We start from the raw sequence: 18,821 nt of genomic DNA on the forward strand, positions 1-18,821 counted from the left end.
GTGGGCTTATGTATTTTGTGTACTATGTTTGTGGTCCCAAAAATAATTATCCAGTAACAGTCACTAAAATTTAACAAAGGAAAAATAAGAGCTGTCACAATCATTAAGACAAATTTGAGAGGCAAAGTGGCATAAAACCCATTAGTATATGGGAGGATATTTTGGGCCCCATGGCAGCACCATCAATTATTCCAAGCACACATTCCATAGCCCTCATCTTGTGCTGCAGTACTGAACAACATGAAAACAAACACAAAAAATACTTGCAGGTTAGCAGTCTTAAATTATTTGAATTAAATTTAGATAAGAGAAACCAGTTGTCAAAAACTTCAAAGTATGGGATCTTGTGACCCATAGAAATGATGATAAATCCTTGCATTTCCACTTGGGAGCAAACATGATCCCATGTCTTTGTGGGAATGTCATCTGATGCGTTGTTTGAAACAATAGAAAGATGTATCAGGAGTGCCATGACAGGATCTACATCTCTTATAAAATAGATATATATGTATATATTAAAAGCTTTTGAGGGAAGGATACTGCTATGAGGAGCCACAACTGAATACTTTAATTGTTGGGATGAGATAAAGTGCTCCATAGGTTTTAAAGCTGAATAATATTTCATTTTTCGTTTAGAAAGTACCATTCAGGACTCCAAAAAATTTTAAGTAGATGTACTATTGATACATTTTAGAAACAGAGATTCTGAAACTAAGTTTCCTTTCTTGTATCTTCAATACTTCTGTTAACATACATTTTTGGAGGAAAACAGATTTTTGCTATATCTTTGCTTTTGCTCTATACTTTTTCTCAGCAATTTTACTAAATGCAAGCTTTTACTCTTGCCTGAAGTGCTTTCATGGCATAGCTGGTTTTAAACTTCTCACCCCTTGTCTCCCAGCAATCTGACCAAGATACAATCTTTGCGGATTTCTTGTGAATCCGGTTTAGTGCATCCTTTTCATTTCCCTATAACTTTACCTCCTTTTACTCAATACATGCATCCTGCTTCATCTTACTTCAAACCTCCAGGCTCATTTTATGATGATTGTTAAAGAGAAGAAATGATTGTTAAAGAGAAGAAAATCCCTCATTCTTTTCTGGGTGTTTCCACTCAACATGAACAATACATTCTTCCTTTGCTCTCTGGGTGAATGTGTCACGTCCCACAGCACAGGCCTGGTGGTTTCCTTGGCCTCTATTCACAGTGGATGTAACACTTTGTAGCCACAGCATCTGTGTCAGATGCATCCAATGCTGGAATTGCATTGCTGGACATAAATTTTTTTTTTTTTTTCACAAGAGCAAATATAATCCAAATCCTTTTCTTTTTTCCTCTGTGAGTTGTTTGTGTTTTTTTTTTTTTTTGTGCATGTGTGTCTTTGCTGAACTGTGTTATTTTTTTTCTCTTATCTCTAGTTTCTCTGTATTTTGATCCTTCTCTATCAGTGCACTGCTTGCTTGCTAGAAGATTAAATCCAGACTACTTTTCTTCCTTTGTGTAGCAAAAATCCAGGTGCTATTTCAATAGCTAATTTAGAGCAGGCTCCACTCCTTCTTATTCCAGGCACAACTGTGATACAGTCTCATATCAAAGATTCAGCTCCTTAAAATGGTAAAAGTAGCTTGTTATCTTCATTCAGAATCTTCTGTGTTTCCCACATAGTTTGCTCTCTCTTTATAAAAGTCTATCACTCTCTCATATGACACATTTATTCTCTGACTGCAACTTATTCAAATTTCCCTCCACGAGTTAGAAAAAATTAAATAAAACAACTGCTTCAGAACTAGTTATTTTCATAAAAGAAGTGATATCTGCATGCCTTTTCCTGGAATATGACACTTGGGAGTATAACATAAAGATTACCCACTGTTCTCCTGACTTTACTTTTTTTTGTGTAGTTAAGCACAGTGTTTTATTTAGTGTTCAGCTTCTGTGTTTTGTTCAACAGTAACACAGAGCCCATGGAGAGATTCCATGTAGCGCTTAACTGTCAGTGCTGTGCAGCACAAATCCCTTCAGAGCAAAACAATTTGTTCTAAAGAGAGCTTCTGAAAACCATGTTAAGAAACAGCTTCCATAGGAGCATTTGCCCAAGTTATCATGCCTTTCAGTCAAATGTTTGTCATTATTTTAAAGAGGAGATGTCAAGATCTTTTGCATGAGAAGTAGAAAAGTAGGAGGAATAGGCTTTGAACCGGAATTTAAAAATTCCTAGGTCACCCAAGGAGTTGCACCATACGCAGTAGCCTCTGGGTGACATCCTCTCCTGTCTGAGGGGCCATAAGCCAGGTCCATGATGTGGTCCATGGTCTGCTTTAATGCCACTGAAAAATTTTTAATATTTTGGATATATGTACTTGCAAGTGGGATTACTTTTGTGGGAAGAAAAAGTTAGGATTAAATCCTGGATACTGAGTGTCTGGAAGCATTTTATCTATAACCATAAATTCTTTTCCCTTGCCACCCACACAGACAACCAATCTCTTTCTACTCTAAATGAAATTGGCATAAAGTGCTTATACATCACCATTAGTTTTTCCAAGGATATCAGAAAACCATTTTAATATACACATAGCAATAAGACATCTTTTTGTTATGAAACTAAAACCCCTCATTTGTAATGTGGCATTTCTAACTCTCCATGAAGTCTATAAATCTGCTTATACTTTTAATGTAAGAGCTGTAATAAATCACCAATGTCAACCCATTGCAGAGTAGAGTATTAATTACAAAAACACCACATCAGAACTAATCCAGGCACTTGGTTTAGGTGTTTAGCTCAGTGAGTTACTGAAAATGGTATTTGCTTTGCTTTGGTACTTTCCTCTGTAAGTAGTGGTTATTACAAAAGATTTAAATTTAAATTGACATAATATTTATGTATTTAAAAACATATCATTCACTAAATATGCTCCTCTTTTCTATTACTCTCAGCTGCTGTAAGTACTAGGAGGGATGTGCAAAAATTCCATTTTAAGCTGGGACATTCTTTTGGAAGATGCCACTTGCAGTTCAGCTCTCACTGGCAGAGGAAGGAATCAATCCAGGCGATCTGCACCTTAAGCCTTGCCGTAACTGCTGAGTTTGTCTTACACCAATGTTTTATTTTAACTCAAGTGAAACAATTTATATGATATAAAAACTGTATTAGTTTTATGTTTTCAGTGAGATAAGGAAAACATGGTCTTTTTTCCTCTCCTTCCTTTCCTCTACCCCCACAGTTAAGTTCCAGCCAATTAGAGCAATAAACTATGCCAGAATGGCTTTTGCAACTTGATTTATTTTCTAGAACTACATATATTTTCACTGAGTGTTAGAGAGATTTTCTAGGTAAGTAATTAGTGCACCTGGAAGATGGAACACACTAAGTATCAATCTCATCTACAATAAAATAGAATTCCTTAAAGGAGCATCAAAAGGAGAAAATGAACATAATCTATGCCACAGTCCCCTTGTGGCTGGGGAGATGGAAAATGTAAGATTTTTCAAATACTGATATTTTAAAGAACCTTTTCCATCTCAAGGGAATAAAGTCAGTATGACAGGACTGGGTAAAAGCAGAATGGCAAACAGCATTCCTTCCTCTTGAGGGAATAACACCAGTATGGAGGTATTGGGTAGAAGCTGAAATACACCCACAACTTCCTTCCAGCAAAATTTAGTGAATTTTAATCATTGATGGCAATATTGCATTCATTCACTTGATTTAATATCTGCTGCAGAAATGTCATCCACCTGCAAGTACCTGCAGGCCTTCTGTAGATGCACTGATTTTGCTAAAAACTTGGAAAATGCCACCTGTCTGAGGGGTGCACCCTACAGTGATATATTCTTGCATTAAAACAGGGAGAGTTTCCACAGTCCAACAGGAGCTGGGAAGCTAGGATGTAAAATTGATTATACTTTTAAGAGAGATCTAAAGGTGGCAGAGCTATTAAAAACCCAGGAAGTTGATGTTAAGTGACGGTTATAAAATTTATTATCTTTGAATAAAGCTATTTAATTAGATCCCAGATATCAAAAATATTCCATGAAGTCAAGGATATTGATAAATTAATAATTGATGAAAATTGCTTTTCCTTAACTCTTTTGAATTAAAATGCATTGAGAATTCAAACTACCATAATTTTCCTGAGATTATAGAAGCCTTTATTATAGCCTAATTGCTTTATTTAATTTCTCTTCTGATTAGAGGTTCAAAATTGGAAAAAGGTTTGGATTTGAACCTCTTGCTTGAAATCTTATACAGCTATAATGAATCTACACAGCACACAGTTATAATTCTCATTTCTGAATAACGTGCTTAGATGAAAGGATCAGCAAAAGTAACTCAAATTCATGACAGAATATAAACTTGTTTATGGTGCTAATTTTGACATGCAAGAATATCTGACTCTAAACTTGCAAACACTCTAGCAGAGAGAAATTCTTACAAGATCTTTAATGCCCTGGGGAAAAATTTTGGCCTTTTTTATCAGTCGGCTTTGCTACTGAATTAAATGAATTTCACCCCAACAGATTTATTGAAGGCACACAATAACTTTCTATTTCCCTATAGATCTGGGAGGTTTAAAGGATTCATAAGGCCTGAGGATGAACTAGGAAAGGAAAAAGATATAAAAGAAAACAGTAGCACCAAGGGGAAGGAAAGGCCAGCAATATTTTGCATTTCCATGGTATGGCTTCTTCTTTCTGGCATAATCTACTCCCCATCACCAAAGTTCAGCTTGGGAGAAGCTGGATAATACTGGCACAGAATATACTTCTGACCGATACCAGCAAAGCAAATCTGTTGGCCTCAGATATAAAGGCACATCCTACTATTAAATTTATCACAGGCCTTGAATGGCTTTGTTTAAAAAAAGAAGTTTAAACCAAAAATGTTGAAAATTGGACAGCCAAATAAGAATTTGGAATTTAAATTAAATGTTGCTTTCAACCAAATTTGGATCTAGCTCTAGATCATTAGTCTTGCTAAGTTGCTTAGGAAAGGGGATTTCTGCAAAGCTGTGTTTTTTCAAACATGGCTCTGTTTGAAAGAGAGGGAACCTTGTCAGGTCAGTCTCTCCTTTTCCTGCAGCACAACCGACTTCTGCTATTATACAGCACCTTAAATGGTGCCTAAAAATAACCCCAGAATGACCGCTGAACGGAAGGTGGCCCCCAAAGAGAGGGGATGGTGCTGCTGCTCCTACAGCTTGTCAGCCAAGTTCTTCTTTGGTTCAGAAACTAGAAAAAAACATTTTCAAAGTGCTTATTTATCTTAAATTCCTGAACTGAGATGTTGCAGGCACAAAAGAAGGAGTACCCCAGTGCTCTGTTGTATCAAGATTATGTGCTCAGGGATTTCTGCAGTTCAAACTCGCTAAGTTTATTTTAGCAGGACTGTTTTCTGCAAGGATTAAGAAAGGGTTCTGCTCCAGATGGGGCATAATAGAGTGCAGCTGGAAAATTGTTTGAAGGGATATAAAGAACTTTTGACTGTTCAGCGAATAGTGGTAGTACTGGAATAACTGTGTTTGGGGTGAATTTGGAAATTTTTGGGAACATTGATGCCTCTTCCATTCTCTGATAGAGGCAATGATGGTAATGGAAAATGAAGAGGCTGTTAACAGCCTGTGCTGTCCAGGATTAAGCAAGTATTCTTATGAAGCTGAAATTAGGGAATAGACTCTGTGTAGAAGAAAAAGAATAAAAAAATTCAAGATAATAATAACATCACTGAAAATGAAGCTGAAGGACATATTTTGAACAACTTGAATGATACTTTCTTGGAAGGTTATTTCTGGGGTGGCAAATCACTGATCATGTGGAAGTGAGGACATAAACTGCGAGTTAAGGGCTATGTAGAACAGTGACTAAAAAATAAACAGAGCAAAGAAAGAATTTGTGGCTTTACCAAAGCAAATTTGAGATAACAAAGGAGACTCAGTTGCTATAAAACATGACTGTTCTTCTTCTGATCAAAGAAAAATAGGAATGTTATCAATGTAATATAGTTACTTTTAAAATGGCAATGAGCTAATAGATCCTTTGCATTTCTGCATTTATATTAGAATTAGAGGAACTGCTGCTGATTTTTCAAAATTAAAACACAAAATCATTCTCATCTTTTCCTTTCATTCCCCTCAAGTGTGTTTTTATTTTTCTGTGACCTGCTACTACAGTCCTAACCTCTTACAATCAATGCAGTTTCTAAGGAGGACTAAATGCAATTTATTTTATTTCAATTTGCTGAGAGGATATATGCTAATACTAATTCTTGAAGTGTGTTCTTAAAAACAGTTTCCTTCCTTGCCAAGTTTTGGATGTTGGAAAGAAATTCAGTTAGCCTTTGACATATTAGGAATTAGTGACTTATATGGGGGCCTTTAACCTATCAGGAATAAAAACAAAAGGTTCTCTTGAAGTCTGTGATGTCTTTTCTTCCTGATTATGAGATTTCAGTTTCACTGCAAATCTGACACTACAGGACAAATACTTGCCCCCTTTGCATCTGTTCTATAGAAATTATATTGGAGCTCCTAGCTACCAATATTGATGTTTCCCTTCATAGTCTTTAAAACTAATTCTGTGGAAAAATAAAGCTGTAGAGCTAAAAATAGGAATAACTCTATTTTACCTTAAACCAGACAACAGTAGCAGTATTCACATGCATCTTTCTGATGCAATGTTGTTTTATTTTTATTCAGGGCCTAATCTAAGATAAAAGAGTTTTTACTATACAGCTTATCTAGTTTCTGTGCTGCAATTACTTGTTCAGGGTTTTCCATATATACACTGCTTTGTTTATAGAGGTTGGAGGGGAAGGGACAAGGCCTTACCACTGTCTAACCCAGGCAGAGCATCTTCACTTGGACAATTGCTCTTGCTGTGAACAGTGTTGAGTAGTATGAGATCCTGACGATATTAAGCTTCTTTTGTTATTCTTGAAGACCTATTATTGATGAGTCAACTTTTAACTACATTACCTTGGCAGAATGCCACCCTGGAGTTACACTGAGCAGAATTATTTGCAATTACTCTGCAATTCTAGTATTAGTATCTGAAGCAGGATACTGAATTAGTATGTTCACTGATCTGCTCTTACATGTTTATATGTGGGAATTTGGGGAATTCTTCTGTTTCATTTCTCCAGTCATCTTTAAACAGCTTCCCTGCCTCCTGATGTAGGCTGCTGTTCAAGAATTGATGATTCATTTGGACAAAAAGACTGAGAAAGGTGAATAGCAGCTATGTGCTCTGTGTCACACTTTTTTCCTAAGTATTAGAGTACATGACTTTTCTCATCTAACAGTCCTTTACACTTAAAGCTGTAATCTAGTGTGCTCTATGGAGATGTGATAAATGGGACATAATTTGACTCCAGATGAAACAGAATAGAAGCTGCTGAACTGCTGGAAAAAGTATTGCAAAGATTTCCAGTGTTTTCAGGTCTACTAAATTACTTGTGGCCTCACTGGTGATGTTTTACTGATATCACCAAAGGGAAAAAAAAAAAGACACAGCAAAATAAGCAGAAATTAAAAATTCTACACTAAGATACATCTTCAACTGTACTTAAATCTGAGAGCTTGGGGGACTATTTTACATATAAGATTAAGAATCTGTAGTGAAAAGATACTAATGCATCTTAAAAATACCTTCTGTAAGATTCCGTGGGAAAGCAGAAGGTGGGTGAACTAGGAACATATGATCAGGCACCTCAGAAAAATGTTTTTTCAAGAAAAGTATTAGTTACTAAATGAGTGGGTACTTCTGAGGATGCTGAATGTCTGCTTGGAATTTTCAAACACTCCTAACTCTTCTCAGGTTCACTGGAGGCATAGAGTGGTCAATACCCCCCCTAATAGGTGTGACTGAAGCAGAATTAAAAGTCAAAAGCTTGAAAAAGATCCTCAAACTTGCATCCTATTTGATTACTCTAGGTTAATTAAAGTATATAGGTATGAAAATATGTGCAAAGATAGGGCACTTATTTGAATCCTAGTCATGATTTAGACATTTAGTGTGAAAAATTTTGACAAAGGGCTTTTTAGCCCTTAATTATGTGCACAGACGGTACCATGAGAAAGAGATGAGTGATAGTCAGCTGTTTAGTATGTCTTGCACTGTGCTACCATTTGGTACAAATGCCTCTTTGGAAGGTAGGAAATCCATTAATCATGTAATGGAAACACAGCTGTGCAGTCACTAAAAAGACAGGATGCTGGCAAGTGCTTTAGACTATTATAATGCCTTATTTACATGTATTTATTTTCTTCTTGCAGCTTATTGTGTGAGAATTCTAGTGTTACCTACATACTTCTACAAGTTTTGACCAAAGCTTTCGTGCAGTTCTTATAGCTGATAAGGAATTTTGCAGGTAATAACCCTTGAAAGAGAACTGTAAGGAATCAGCAGTTGTGCAAAAATCATCTAAGTTAAAAAGGAGAAACATCCAAAATGTATTTCAGACTGCAAGAATGGATGTTAGTCAGCAGCAGTTTGGTGTTGTCAGGAATCACAAACCAGTTCAGATTCCTTAAGGCCTGCCACTGTCCCAAAGCTCTCTGGGTGAGCAAAATCATTGCTGTTTAAAAAACTATGAAGTAAAAAGCTAGCAAAGCTCCCAAACCATGCAGACTGCTTTGGGTGAGGTCAGTCCACATTTGCAGCAGAACGCTCGATGCTCTCTAAAGATCCCAGCGTAGCCTCTCCAACCATGCCAGAAATAGCATCTTAATTGTGTTTCCAAACACAGGCCTCACAGGAAGAGCAATTATGAACACGGTGACACACACTCATGCAAGTGTAAGGCAACACAGGGTGCTAATTAAGGAACCTATTACTAATATCCTCAACATTAAAAACTATTTTAACCTATGTGCTGAATAATTTTACTGCATTCCAATTTAGCAGTATAATGTACTATGCACAGAAATACAAAATAGACTTTTTTTTTTCTAGAGATTTATTCCATAACTGAAGAATTTATTGATAAATCCGGTACTAAAATAATCTAAAGTGTCAGTGTTATCAAGTCAGAGGAAATCATTACCATAGGACTTAACTATATTTTAAGTAAAAGACTGAGTGGTTTTACCTCTCTTATTACATATATTTAGAACTTGCTCATTTATAGAATAAGCCAGATGTCATTAAAGTCAAGGGGCTTTGGTTCATTATATAAAACTCTACTAAATTAGTTTACCTGTATGAAAAATTAAGAAAGACTTAAAGGAAGAATCCTACCTTTATTTTTTATCCTTGTCACAAATTCTCACGTGAGGGAGTTGTGACTGACTACATGTTTGAAAGAATTGTAATAATTGTCTACTTTTACAAAACATGAGATTTTTATAAACCATACTTCGAACTAAAGTTAACCATATTTACTCCAAGTATGGGATGTTAAAGTGCACTCTGCTGTTTCAGCACTACATGTTGATGATGTGACAATATGTTCCTAGCCCAGGACTAGACTGATTCTGGTTTTCTTTTTCTCTTTATGCATTCCATAGTTGCTGTGATGAGGAGGGTGGCAATAATTAGGATGGGCTTGATTTCACAGGCTACCTACCTAGAGGGAATTCACTTCACAAAACTAGATTTCCACACGTGGGGCACAGGGCTGGGTATTTGCATGGTTGCAGACTTAAAAACTAGAGATAAGTGCTAGCTACCTGAAGTAGGGAGAAATATTTCAGAGGTCGCTCTTCAAACCTCTTGTGGGAAGAGGGACAGTAACAATCTGCAGAGTTCTACAAGGCAGCGTTTGGCTTCTGCAGCAGCTCACACAGCCCCAAGCAGTTTGACTCTGCTGCACAGAGCAAGACATATCAGAGCCTCATTTGTGACTCAGGGCAGTTTCAGAGAAACTATGGCACGAGTCTCACTTCGGAAGTTCCTTACACATTTCTCCATATGCCAAAGAGATTTTGGCCTATCGGTTATCATTCCATTTGGTATATGTTAGCTAACTGCTGGCATCTGATTCTGTGCTGTAAAGAGTAACCTACACCCTTAACAATCTAAGATCTTTATTAATATTTAAAGAAAATGTTTAATGTTTAAACAGATTGTAAAAACTTTAATGAAGCCATTTGGAAACTAGTTTGCATATGGTATTATGTTCCTTAGCCTACCAGCATCAAAAATGACATCATTTTTCAACAAGATGAGCTTCTCTGTAGAAATACTGCTTCATTATAGTTCTGGGTTGCTTCAGGGTATGAATTACATTTGAGCATGTTATTTTCCAGTTTCTGTGCTTAAGCAAAAGGAAGGAAAATGTTTTTTTCTTTGTTTTTCAAGAGAATTTCTCTTCTTCCTAGGTCCAAAGTACATTTTTATTATTCTCTGTGTGTGTGTGTTTAAGATACTAGAATATGATATTCCTCATAAAATGCTGATGACAAAGGGACACATGCTTGATGGGAATTAATGAGGCCAGAGCACATTTGGACATTCTCAGTTAAGGAATCGCTAATGCAGGTGTACAAAGACAGAGAGAAATGGAAACTACAGAATGAAGTATAGAGCTGAATATTCTAACAAGATTCCTGTATATGGACACCCAATATTTTCAGTATTATGGATAGAACAGCAGCTAATGTATGATATAAACCATAAATTATGCAGGTAATTACTGATACACCAGAGTTATAAAGTCTACCATTATTGGTTTACTCATAGCAATGTTTCCTAGCTGTTTACCATCCATCATGTAGCTCACAGCTGAAAGAGAGGAAACAATTACAGCATTTTCACATAAATTTAAGGGAAGTTGCATGTAAAGAGACTGCAGATTAACATTCTTTTAGCACGGTTAAGTAATCAGGAACATCAGTCAGATAATGAGGGATTTTGTTAAGAATTTCAGATTGAAAGACATGTTAGTATAATTCCTTTTGCAGAAATCAAGATTTTCTTGTGTTGTTATGATTTTTCTTGTTAAGCCCATACAGTAAGCAGCTTTAGCTTTCTTTATAGCATTACACTGTTCTACAGGGTTCTATAAGATCTTATGATACATCTGGTCAAACAATGCACCTGGCACATTTCCAATCTTCAGCTTTTACTGCTAAACACAGAAAATAGCTGTGCAGAGAACTGGAATTCATTATACACTTCCTGTCAATTGCAATCCATTTTAAAGGTAATAATTATTACAAGCACTATGGATGTGGTGCATATTCAATTAGAGAAAAAAAGGCAATTGCTGAACGAGGGCAGGCTGTTTGTAACAGACCCAGGGGCTCAGCAGAGATGCTCTGGCTCTGCAATCAGGAACACAGGGCTCAGCCAGCACGTCCGTGACACTGCTGGAGCTCATCAGTGCCTCGGGAGGGAAAACTGGAGCTTATAAGGGAAAGCACAGGACAAGAATGAGGGGCTGCTTCTTTTCAGGGTATTAGGCTGGAGCTGTAATGATAACTAATGTCTAGAGACCTCAGCTTTTGCACTTTTAGAAGTGTAGAAGACTGGCTTATTTTGTTTCCAATATAGGTTACAATTGCCAGTATCTGTTCTTAATAACCATAAGATAAATATTGCATAAGCCATTCTTTTAAAAACTGCGCTTACAACCCTTTTATGTTTTTATCCTTTTCTTCTCTCAAAAAGAAAAACAATAGGGGCATTTCTGTGTTTTTGAACAGCTGCAAAATGAAGATTTTTTTCTACAGGCCTTGTCTCAAAAAAAAAAAGGAGAAAAAAAAAGGAAAAATCTGGGTGAAATGCAATAAGACAAGAGCAAGGTCTTTCCCTGACATTATTCATTTCCAAAGTATTTACTTTAAGCAAAACTGACTAAAATATGGGCAAAACTATTCTAATGCTATTCCAGTACAACTAAATCTTCCCAAATGCTATTTGATTTTCAGACTCTTGTTATCAAAAGGAGCATCTTCTCAATTTTTCTATTGACCCTTGTTAGTTGGCCACCTGTGCTGTTTCCTAAGAAGCAGTACCTGAAGCCTCAGTCTTTATCACTTCTGAGTCTGAACTTGCAGGAGTTCAAGGAGGTTGGAAATTAGGGATTTTTTTTTTTTTTTTTTTTGTCCAGCTGCAGAAGGGGAACCGTGTGACAGCGCCCATCAGAGCTAACTTTTATGGTCAGTCTCCACTTAAATGGATAAATGTGCTTCATGCATGCAGCCTATTTAATGCTAACCAAGAATTTGGGCTTTACTGGGTTCTTTAGGCAAAGGTCTCTTGTGTATTTTTGAAGAGTGCCAGACCTGAAAGCCATGCATTAGTTAAAAAGAATTTCCAGTTTACTCTCAAAGGACTAGCCATCAAATACATTATCTCATATCAGACAACCAGCTCTACACCTTAGAAGATAGTAAAACCCCCATTCTGGTATGAAATTTTCCTGTAAGCACTGTGATTGTGGTGTGCTGAGAAAACAGATTCCTCCTGCGCAGCACAGATGCAAAGACTGATTAGAATCTGGTACTAGTGGTAACCTTTCTGAGAGATAACGTTTCTCTCAGTCTTTCTTTCTGCCAATCATTTGTGTAGAAATATCTGACCTCTTGCAGTGCCTTAAAGGTAGTTTTTCCCTAAGTAGAGTTTCTGAATGAATCACGACAGCTGTCAATTAGGCTGCTCATTTCAAAAGGATGAGAATTATCCTTGTGTTTCCTTATGTTTTGTGGTAGTTCTGCCTTGCTAACAATCTAGGACATTTTGCTATAAGTAGGGTTTTCCTCAGCCTAGAAATACTATCAAATATTTTATAAATTAAGAGTCTGAATTATAAGAGCCATTATAACCTGACATTTGTGCGTGTACTTTTCTTCCTAGAAGTATAAACTCATCATCTATAAACAGTCCGATGTTTGATAATAGAAAATAGTAGGCATTAACCAGAGATAAATTAGTATAGGCTGTGTGCTATAGAAGCAAGCCCAGCTCTCTTTGATTTTAAACACTCGCACAAATAGCATAACCAAAGCCCCAGAGCACACACATGTCCAGCGTGACTGTGGAGGGTTTAAGATAAAGGCACCAAACCATTTCATTCTGTGCTGCAGCTCCCAATGAAGCTAGAGGGCTGCTTCTCCCAAGTACACTATGGGTGCTGGATATCTGGAGTGGGACCCCTCCCAAACCAGATCGACGCAGTTTGGGTGTTGGTAGTGCACCGTCATCTCTTCCCAGCTGCTCTCCTTCTCTCACAGAAAGATAACAACAGTAGCCGCAGTTCCTGGCATGTGCTTTTAACAAGAAACTCAGGAGAAATCATTCTGTTGCTGAAGCAGAATTTGCAGAGCATTATTTATTTTCTTGTCAAGAGACAGCTGATGGAAGAGTCCTGTAAGACAGTATCATGTATCTGTAAGAGATAGGAGATTTGTAGTTCCAGTGCTGGCTGTAGGTCTGCTTGTACCTGGTTTACAAGATACATAGGCCAGCAGAAAAGCAGTAGAATGTCAAGATCCCAGTGATGGTGCTTCATTTGGATACAGTGACTTCAGTCACCTCTTTGCCTTTAGTCCTATAATGCTCTTTTTAGTAAACATTGTTGGCATTCACGTAACACTCCTCTGATTGATTTTTTTTTTCCCCTTTCAGTTGATTTGGACACCTCCATTGCCATACTTTACTTTTACTCTACTGTTTTGCTTTGCTTCTAAAGTGAGTCTATAATCATGGATGGAACAGCTCCCAGGGAAGTGGTGGAATCACAACCCCTGGAAGTGCTCAATAAATGAGTAGATGTGGCAGATGGTATTCGGTTGATGATTGGACTTGATGGCCTTGGAAATCTTTTCCTACCTCAATGATTTTTTTATTCTAAGTCTATATTGAGACTATACTATAACATATTAGGGACAAGGGACGATAATGATTTGATTTGCAGTTTTTTGACAAATTAAAAACATGTTTTATGACTGTTTTTTCAACCTGTTTTGATTAAAGTGATTAATTATAATAAATTAATATGCTTAAAACCACAATCCTTTTACACAAAAGTGTCTTTGGAATGCAGCTTAATTTCTGATCCAGCAATCAGCTGATTGATCCTTAGCCAGCATCCTTGTTGGAAGACATGTAGCTGCATCATCAATGAGCTAGGAACATTTTGAAAGCTTCATGTATTTTCCAGGGATTTCCAGGAAATATTAGCCACTCCCCTGCAAAGTGATGACTTGTATTAATCAGAGATAATCATGTCTGCTTTATAGTGTGGAGATTAAAATTTGAAGCAATCAGTACTATGTCCATCAGTGAGCAAAGCCCAAGATCAGTCTGAACTTCCAGTCCTCCGGTGCAAACTGATTTGCTCAAGCCTCCTCGTGAGACATGTCTTGGTAAAGTTACTCAGAAGTTAAGCACCACTGAGCTCTCTTGGTGTATCTTTACCTCATTTTCCTGCCTGTGTTAAACCCTGGAGGTGAAGTGCCACTGAAATCTTAGCTTGGAATCTTGTGCACACAGCACGCCCTGTGCAGCTGAACAATCAGGCCAGGAGCTCTTGTCTCTAATGCAGCTGTTCCCTTAATGGGTTTGCTATCAGGAGCAGCAAAACAGGTGAGTAACTGTTTAACTTCCAGTGTGATTAGAAAGGCTACAACATCTAATGTGAGAAAGCAACCTTCACCAACAGTTTCAGAGGTTACCATGAGAACAAGGCTTAGACTGGGGAATGGAGGCAGGGCAGAGTGTTACATACTCCCTCGTTGGCTGGACATGCTTTCCTGTGTATTCTTGTAGTTCCCTGACTGTTCTTCCATAGGTGATGCATTTCAGAATTCCCTTTCCAGAATTTATAACTTGCTGACACTATTTTGGCTGCAAAGAGAATTCTCTATACCCTTGCACACTCAACCAAAGTGAGGTATTGCCCTGACCCATTCTTATCATTGCAATTGTTCCCCAGAGTTAAAGGAACATAACCAGCAAATGATTCAACTCATAAGTATGATGGATAATATTTATGGCTATTAGTCAGTACTCCACCACTAGGAAAATGTGCTCGTCTTAGCTTGGCATTTGAGTGAAAGTGATAGAGGGCAGAGAGCAAAAGAAACCAAGGAATGTCTTATCTTCCCATAGGAAACACAGTGCATCCCTTTCTAGGGGTGACCTGTAGGGATTTACACTCTGCCCACTTTTAACAAACCAGGGATTTCTATTTATCTCACAACACCCTACCCAGCCACTGACTTGTAGCAGAGCAAATCAACCCAGCCCAGCTGTACATCTGAAGCCTAATGTAAAATCTGAGCTGTAATGTCCCAAGATTTAAAAGCAACTGTCTGGCTGCAGCATAACGTGAGGTCAGATAGCAGCTGTAAATAATTCTAAAGAAAGCTGCTCAGAATCAGATAGCTTTCGATCAGATCCCAGCAGCTTCATCTTCTCCTTCACTAAAGATACATTGGATAAATTAAACTTTAAGTGCCTGAAATTCAGGAGCACTCTGTTTGACCTAACCTTGTTGCCATGGAGGGCAGGGTCAATCTCACTGTTAAAATCATGATGACCATGGTCAGGTCAAGGATGAGGACTTAAAAATACTGCCATAAAACATCACCCATGTTAAAAAATGTCTGTAAGAACACACAGAATGTTTATAAATACTTAATGAAATGGCGATAATTGAATTGAATGAAAACTATCTAAAGCTTCCATTTTCACTAAATCTTTGTTATATTACTTTACTTATGACAGTGTCAAAATAATTCATTTATTTGTGAAATAATTAATGTTGCTTTATAGTTTCAGATTCTGTAAGTTTCAGATACCTGAAACCTAGTATGTCTCTTTCATGGAATGTTAAACAGTGATTGATGGAATAATAAAGGATACATGGCGACTAATAATTACATGGCATCTTTTAACAGGCCTTTTTTATGGATGTTCTTAAATTCTCATTTAAGAACTGTAGATAAGTCCTCATTTTACATCAATGACCCAAGAAAACCTTTTTATTTTTTTAGAGCAAATGACGATGCATTATGGGAAATGCAGAAGCTGGGACCAGGGTCAGAAATACCTTCTCTATCACTGCATACTGGATTTTACCATCAAGCCATAAAATATTAAAAGCAAGTAAAAAATGTAAAGAAAATAACGCAGAGCAGTAAAGAAAAGCTATTTGTTTAAAAACAGCTAACACAATTATTGCAATCTGATTTACAGTTTTGAATCTAATTTCCATGATTTTTGTTAGCTTCAGCTTCAGCCTTAACTCACTCTTTTGTCAGTGTGCATTACAGTTCAGCACTCCTTACTGAAAGATTTGTCATACTGTAACAAAAGAGAGAGACTGCTTTGGAATAATTCTATAAAAGAACTGAACAGCCTTGATTTTGGCCAGTAATGAGTAACAAAAATGACTTAGATTGGGAGCAAAGCCAACTGTGTGAGCAACAATATTCATTTAAATTGCACTGACGTTATATATGATTATGAGAATGCCTAGTGTGTGGCTTATTAAATTTGCTTGAAGAGAATTCTTGGGAGGAGAGAAAGAAAGAGGCAGTGGAGGTCTCACTGAAACAGCTGCATATGAAAGGGTAATATTTGGATTAGAAAATAAATTAGAAGAATTCAAAGGAATTCAACAACAATGTTTGAACCGTATCGCAAAGGAGGCCGAGGATTAAGGGCTTATGCGGAAGAGAAAAACAGAATAGGAAAGAGTACATAAAACTCAGAGCTCCATAGAGAAACACATAATCTCTTTTCTGTGTGTTCAAGGGTAAATCTGGTTTATTTTCACTATTTTGTTTTGCACTTGTTGAATAGGAGGGAATAACAGAGTAAGCATGAAAAAAAACCAGGATGCATTTAAACAAAATATTAGTTAATTCTGCAGCTGAAAAGCTTCATAGGTGATTAAAAATATCACAACCTTGGCTTTTTCTGTCTCCCTCGGAGGCTAGGCATCACTAAAACATGCAGATGAATCCCTGAAAAAACCTTCTATTCAAATTGTAAGTTATATGCAAAGGGAGTAGTGGCACATGTAATTTAGTCTTTCTGCAAAACAGAAACAATTCTATAATGGATTTCAATGTTCTCTTACAATACAGTTATCAGAGAAAGGTTAGTTCTCTGCTGGAATACTTTCTGAAAGTATCAGCCTCTGCTGGTATGAAGAAATACAATTGAAAAGACTTATACTGTTCAATAGCTAACACTTTCTTATAGGAGTACTGACCAGAAACTTTTCTGTGATTTAAAATCTGTGAGACTCTAACAGTTGAACGGATACTGTGGCCAGTACTTTTTTTCTATCAAGCTGTTTTTGATAGAAAATTGGATTTTTGATTAAATTGAGATGTGCAAGAAGTGATGAAATTTTCTATGTAAAATTTCCAATACTTAAAAGAAAGGAATTGCTGAAAAAGGCACCATATTGCATCATGAAAATTATAGTATTGGACCATGTGTTTCCATTTTGTTCTAGGAGATAGATTTCCTACAACCCGGGGTTCTTGGGACATATGAGTCAACATTAAAAGGGAAGAAAACTGCATTTAAATGACTTCTTACAGTATCTAGGTGGTGACAGGGTTGTCTAAAATTACTCCTTATGCTGAAAAGTATTTTGAACTCTGAATGCCATAGATCTGAGAACCGCCTCAAGTTTTAAAAATTAATTACAATTGTACTAGTCATTTGTTCAAACAAACCAGATGATCAAATTTCACATTTCTTTCTAAACTCTAAATAACACAATGGAAAGAAAAAATCTCTGTCTTTCTAATTATGACCATTTTTAATGAAACAGAAATTAAATGATGTCATTGCTTAAATCTGTGGGGCAGACTGCACTTCATACAGTCCCTTTGCAAAAATCGACAGGGATCCAATCTGTCAGACCACTTCTGTCTTACTTACCAGAGCTCTTTGATTTCCTTAATTTTGAAGAATTTTTGTATGGAAGTTGGTGTAATCTGTTATTTCCATACATGTCTGATATTTCAGGTCTCTTGGGAAGAAGAGATTCTTAAATTCTTATATTTTTTGCTTATCCAGGTAATCTCCAGTCTTTCTCCTAATGAAGCCATAAGCCTCTGGCTTTGCATTAATGTAATCCCATCCAGCTATATTCCAGTAACTGTTATTCCTTACACCAGTGGAAGACAAGATATCAGTTATTTCCATGCCCTACCTGTTTAGTTCTCATTTTGGAATCTGGTGACAGATTGTTGTAGGTGTAATGGGCCTGTGTGACTCCACAGAATAGGACAGCAACAATGCCTGAAATGCAAAGAAAAAACAGAGTTGGCTTCTTCTGTTTTCTTACTTAGGCTTGCAAAAGGCTGCATGAAAAAGCAAATTAATCTGTTAACAGCTTCTTATAACGAAAGAAATTTGAGAGATATGTTCTAAGGACAATCATGCTTTCATAACATTTCCACTGTTGTGTATTTGGAAATACAAAGGCTGTAGAAAACTTGTTTCAATTAATACGTGGTATGATCCAACCATAATCTAACTGACAGTAATTGTAAATGCAGGACTAACAATTGTAATATGTAGCACTTTGGATTATTTGAAAAAAATTGGCAGGCACTGAATAGGAAAGGAAAAAGTAGTTTTGTTACATTTAAATGGTTTGAGACCACTTGGTACTGAATGACTGCAACAGGGTAAAATAATTTCAGTCTGTGCCTGATTGTAGCTCATCACAAGCAGTGGGTAACAATATCAGGGAGAACAACATCACATTGCTTAAAAGTGTTGTTCTGGCAGCTGCAAGCTGTGCTGCCCAGAGCAACCAGGTCAGTGACTGTAGACACATGGCAGCAGTTATAGTCCCAGCTTCTGGAAGGGCTGGAGGAGCAGGGAAGCAGGTTTGTCAAGA

General features: G+C 36.9%; 1 protein-coding gene across 2 annotated transcripts in view; it reads right to left on the bottom strand.

Annotated features, from left to right (window-relative positions):
• Positions 1-18,821, bottom strand: part of SLC9A9 (solute carrier family 9 member A9) — a 178,552-nt gene that overhangs the window by 79,917 nt on the left and 79,814 nt on the right. For both annotated transcript variants that reach the window (XM_032119758.1, XM_032119757.1), the window contains exon 9: positions 18,126-18,214. In XM_032119758.1, coding sequence (XP_031975649.1) covers positions 18,126-18,214 — 89 coding nt within the window. The remainder of the gene's footprint in view (positions 1-18,125; positions 18,215-18,821) is intronic.

This window comes from Corvus moneduloides, chromosome 10, assembly GCF_009650955.1.
Source record: "Corvus moneduloides isolate bCorMon1 chromosome 10, bCorMon1.pri, whole genome shotgun sequence".
NCBI lineage: Eukaryota > Metazoa > Chordata > Aves > Passeriformes > Corvidae > Corvus > Corvus moneduloides.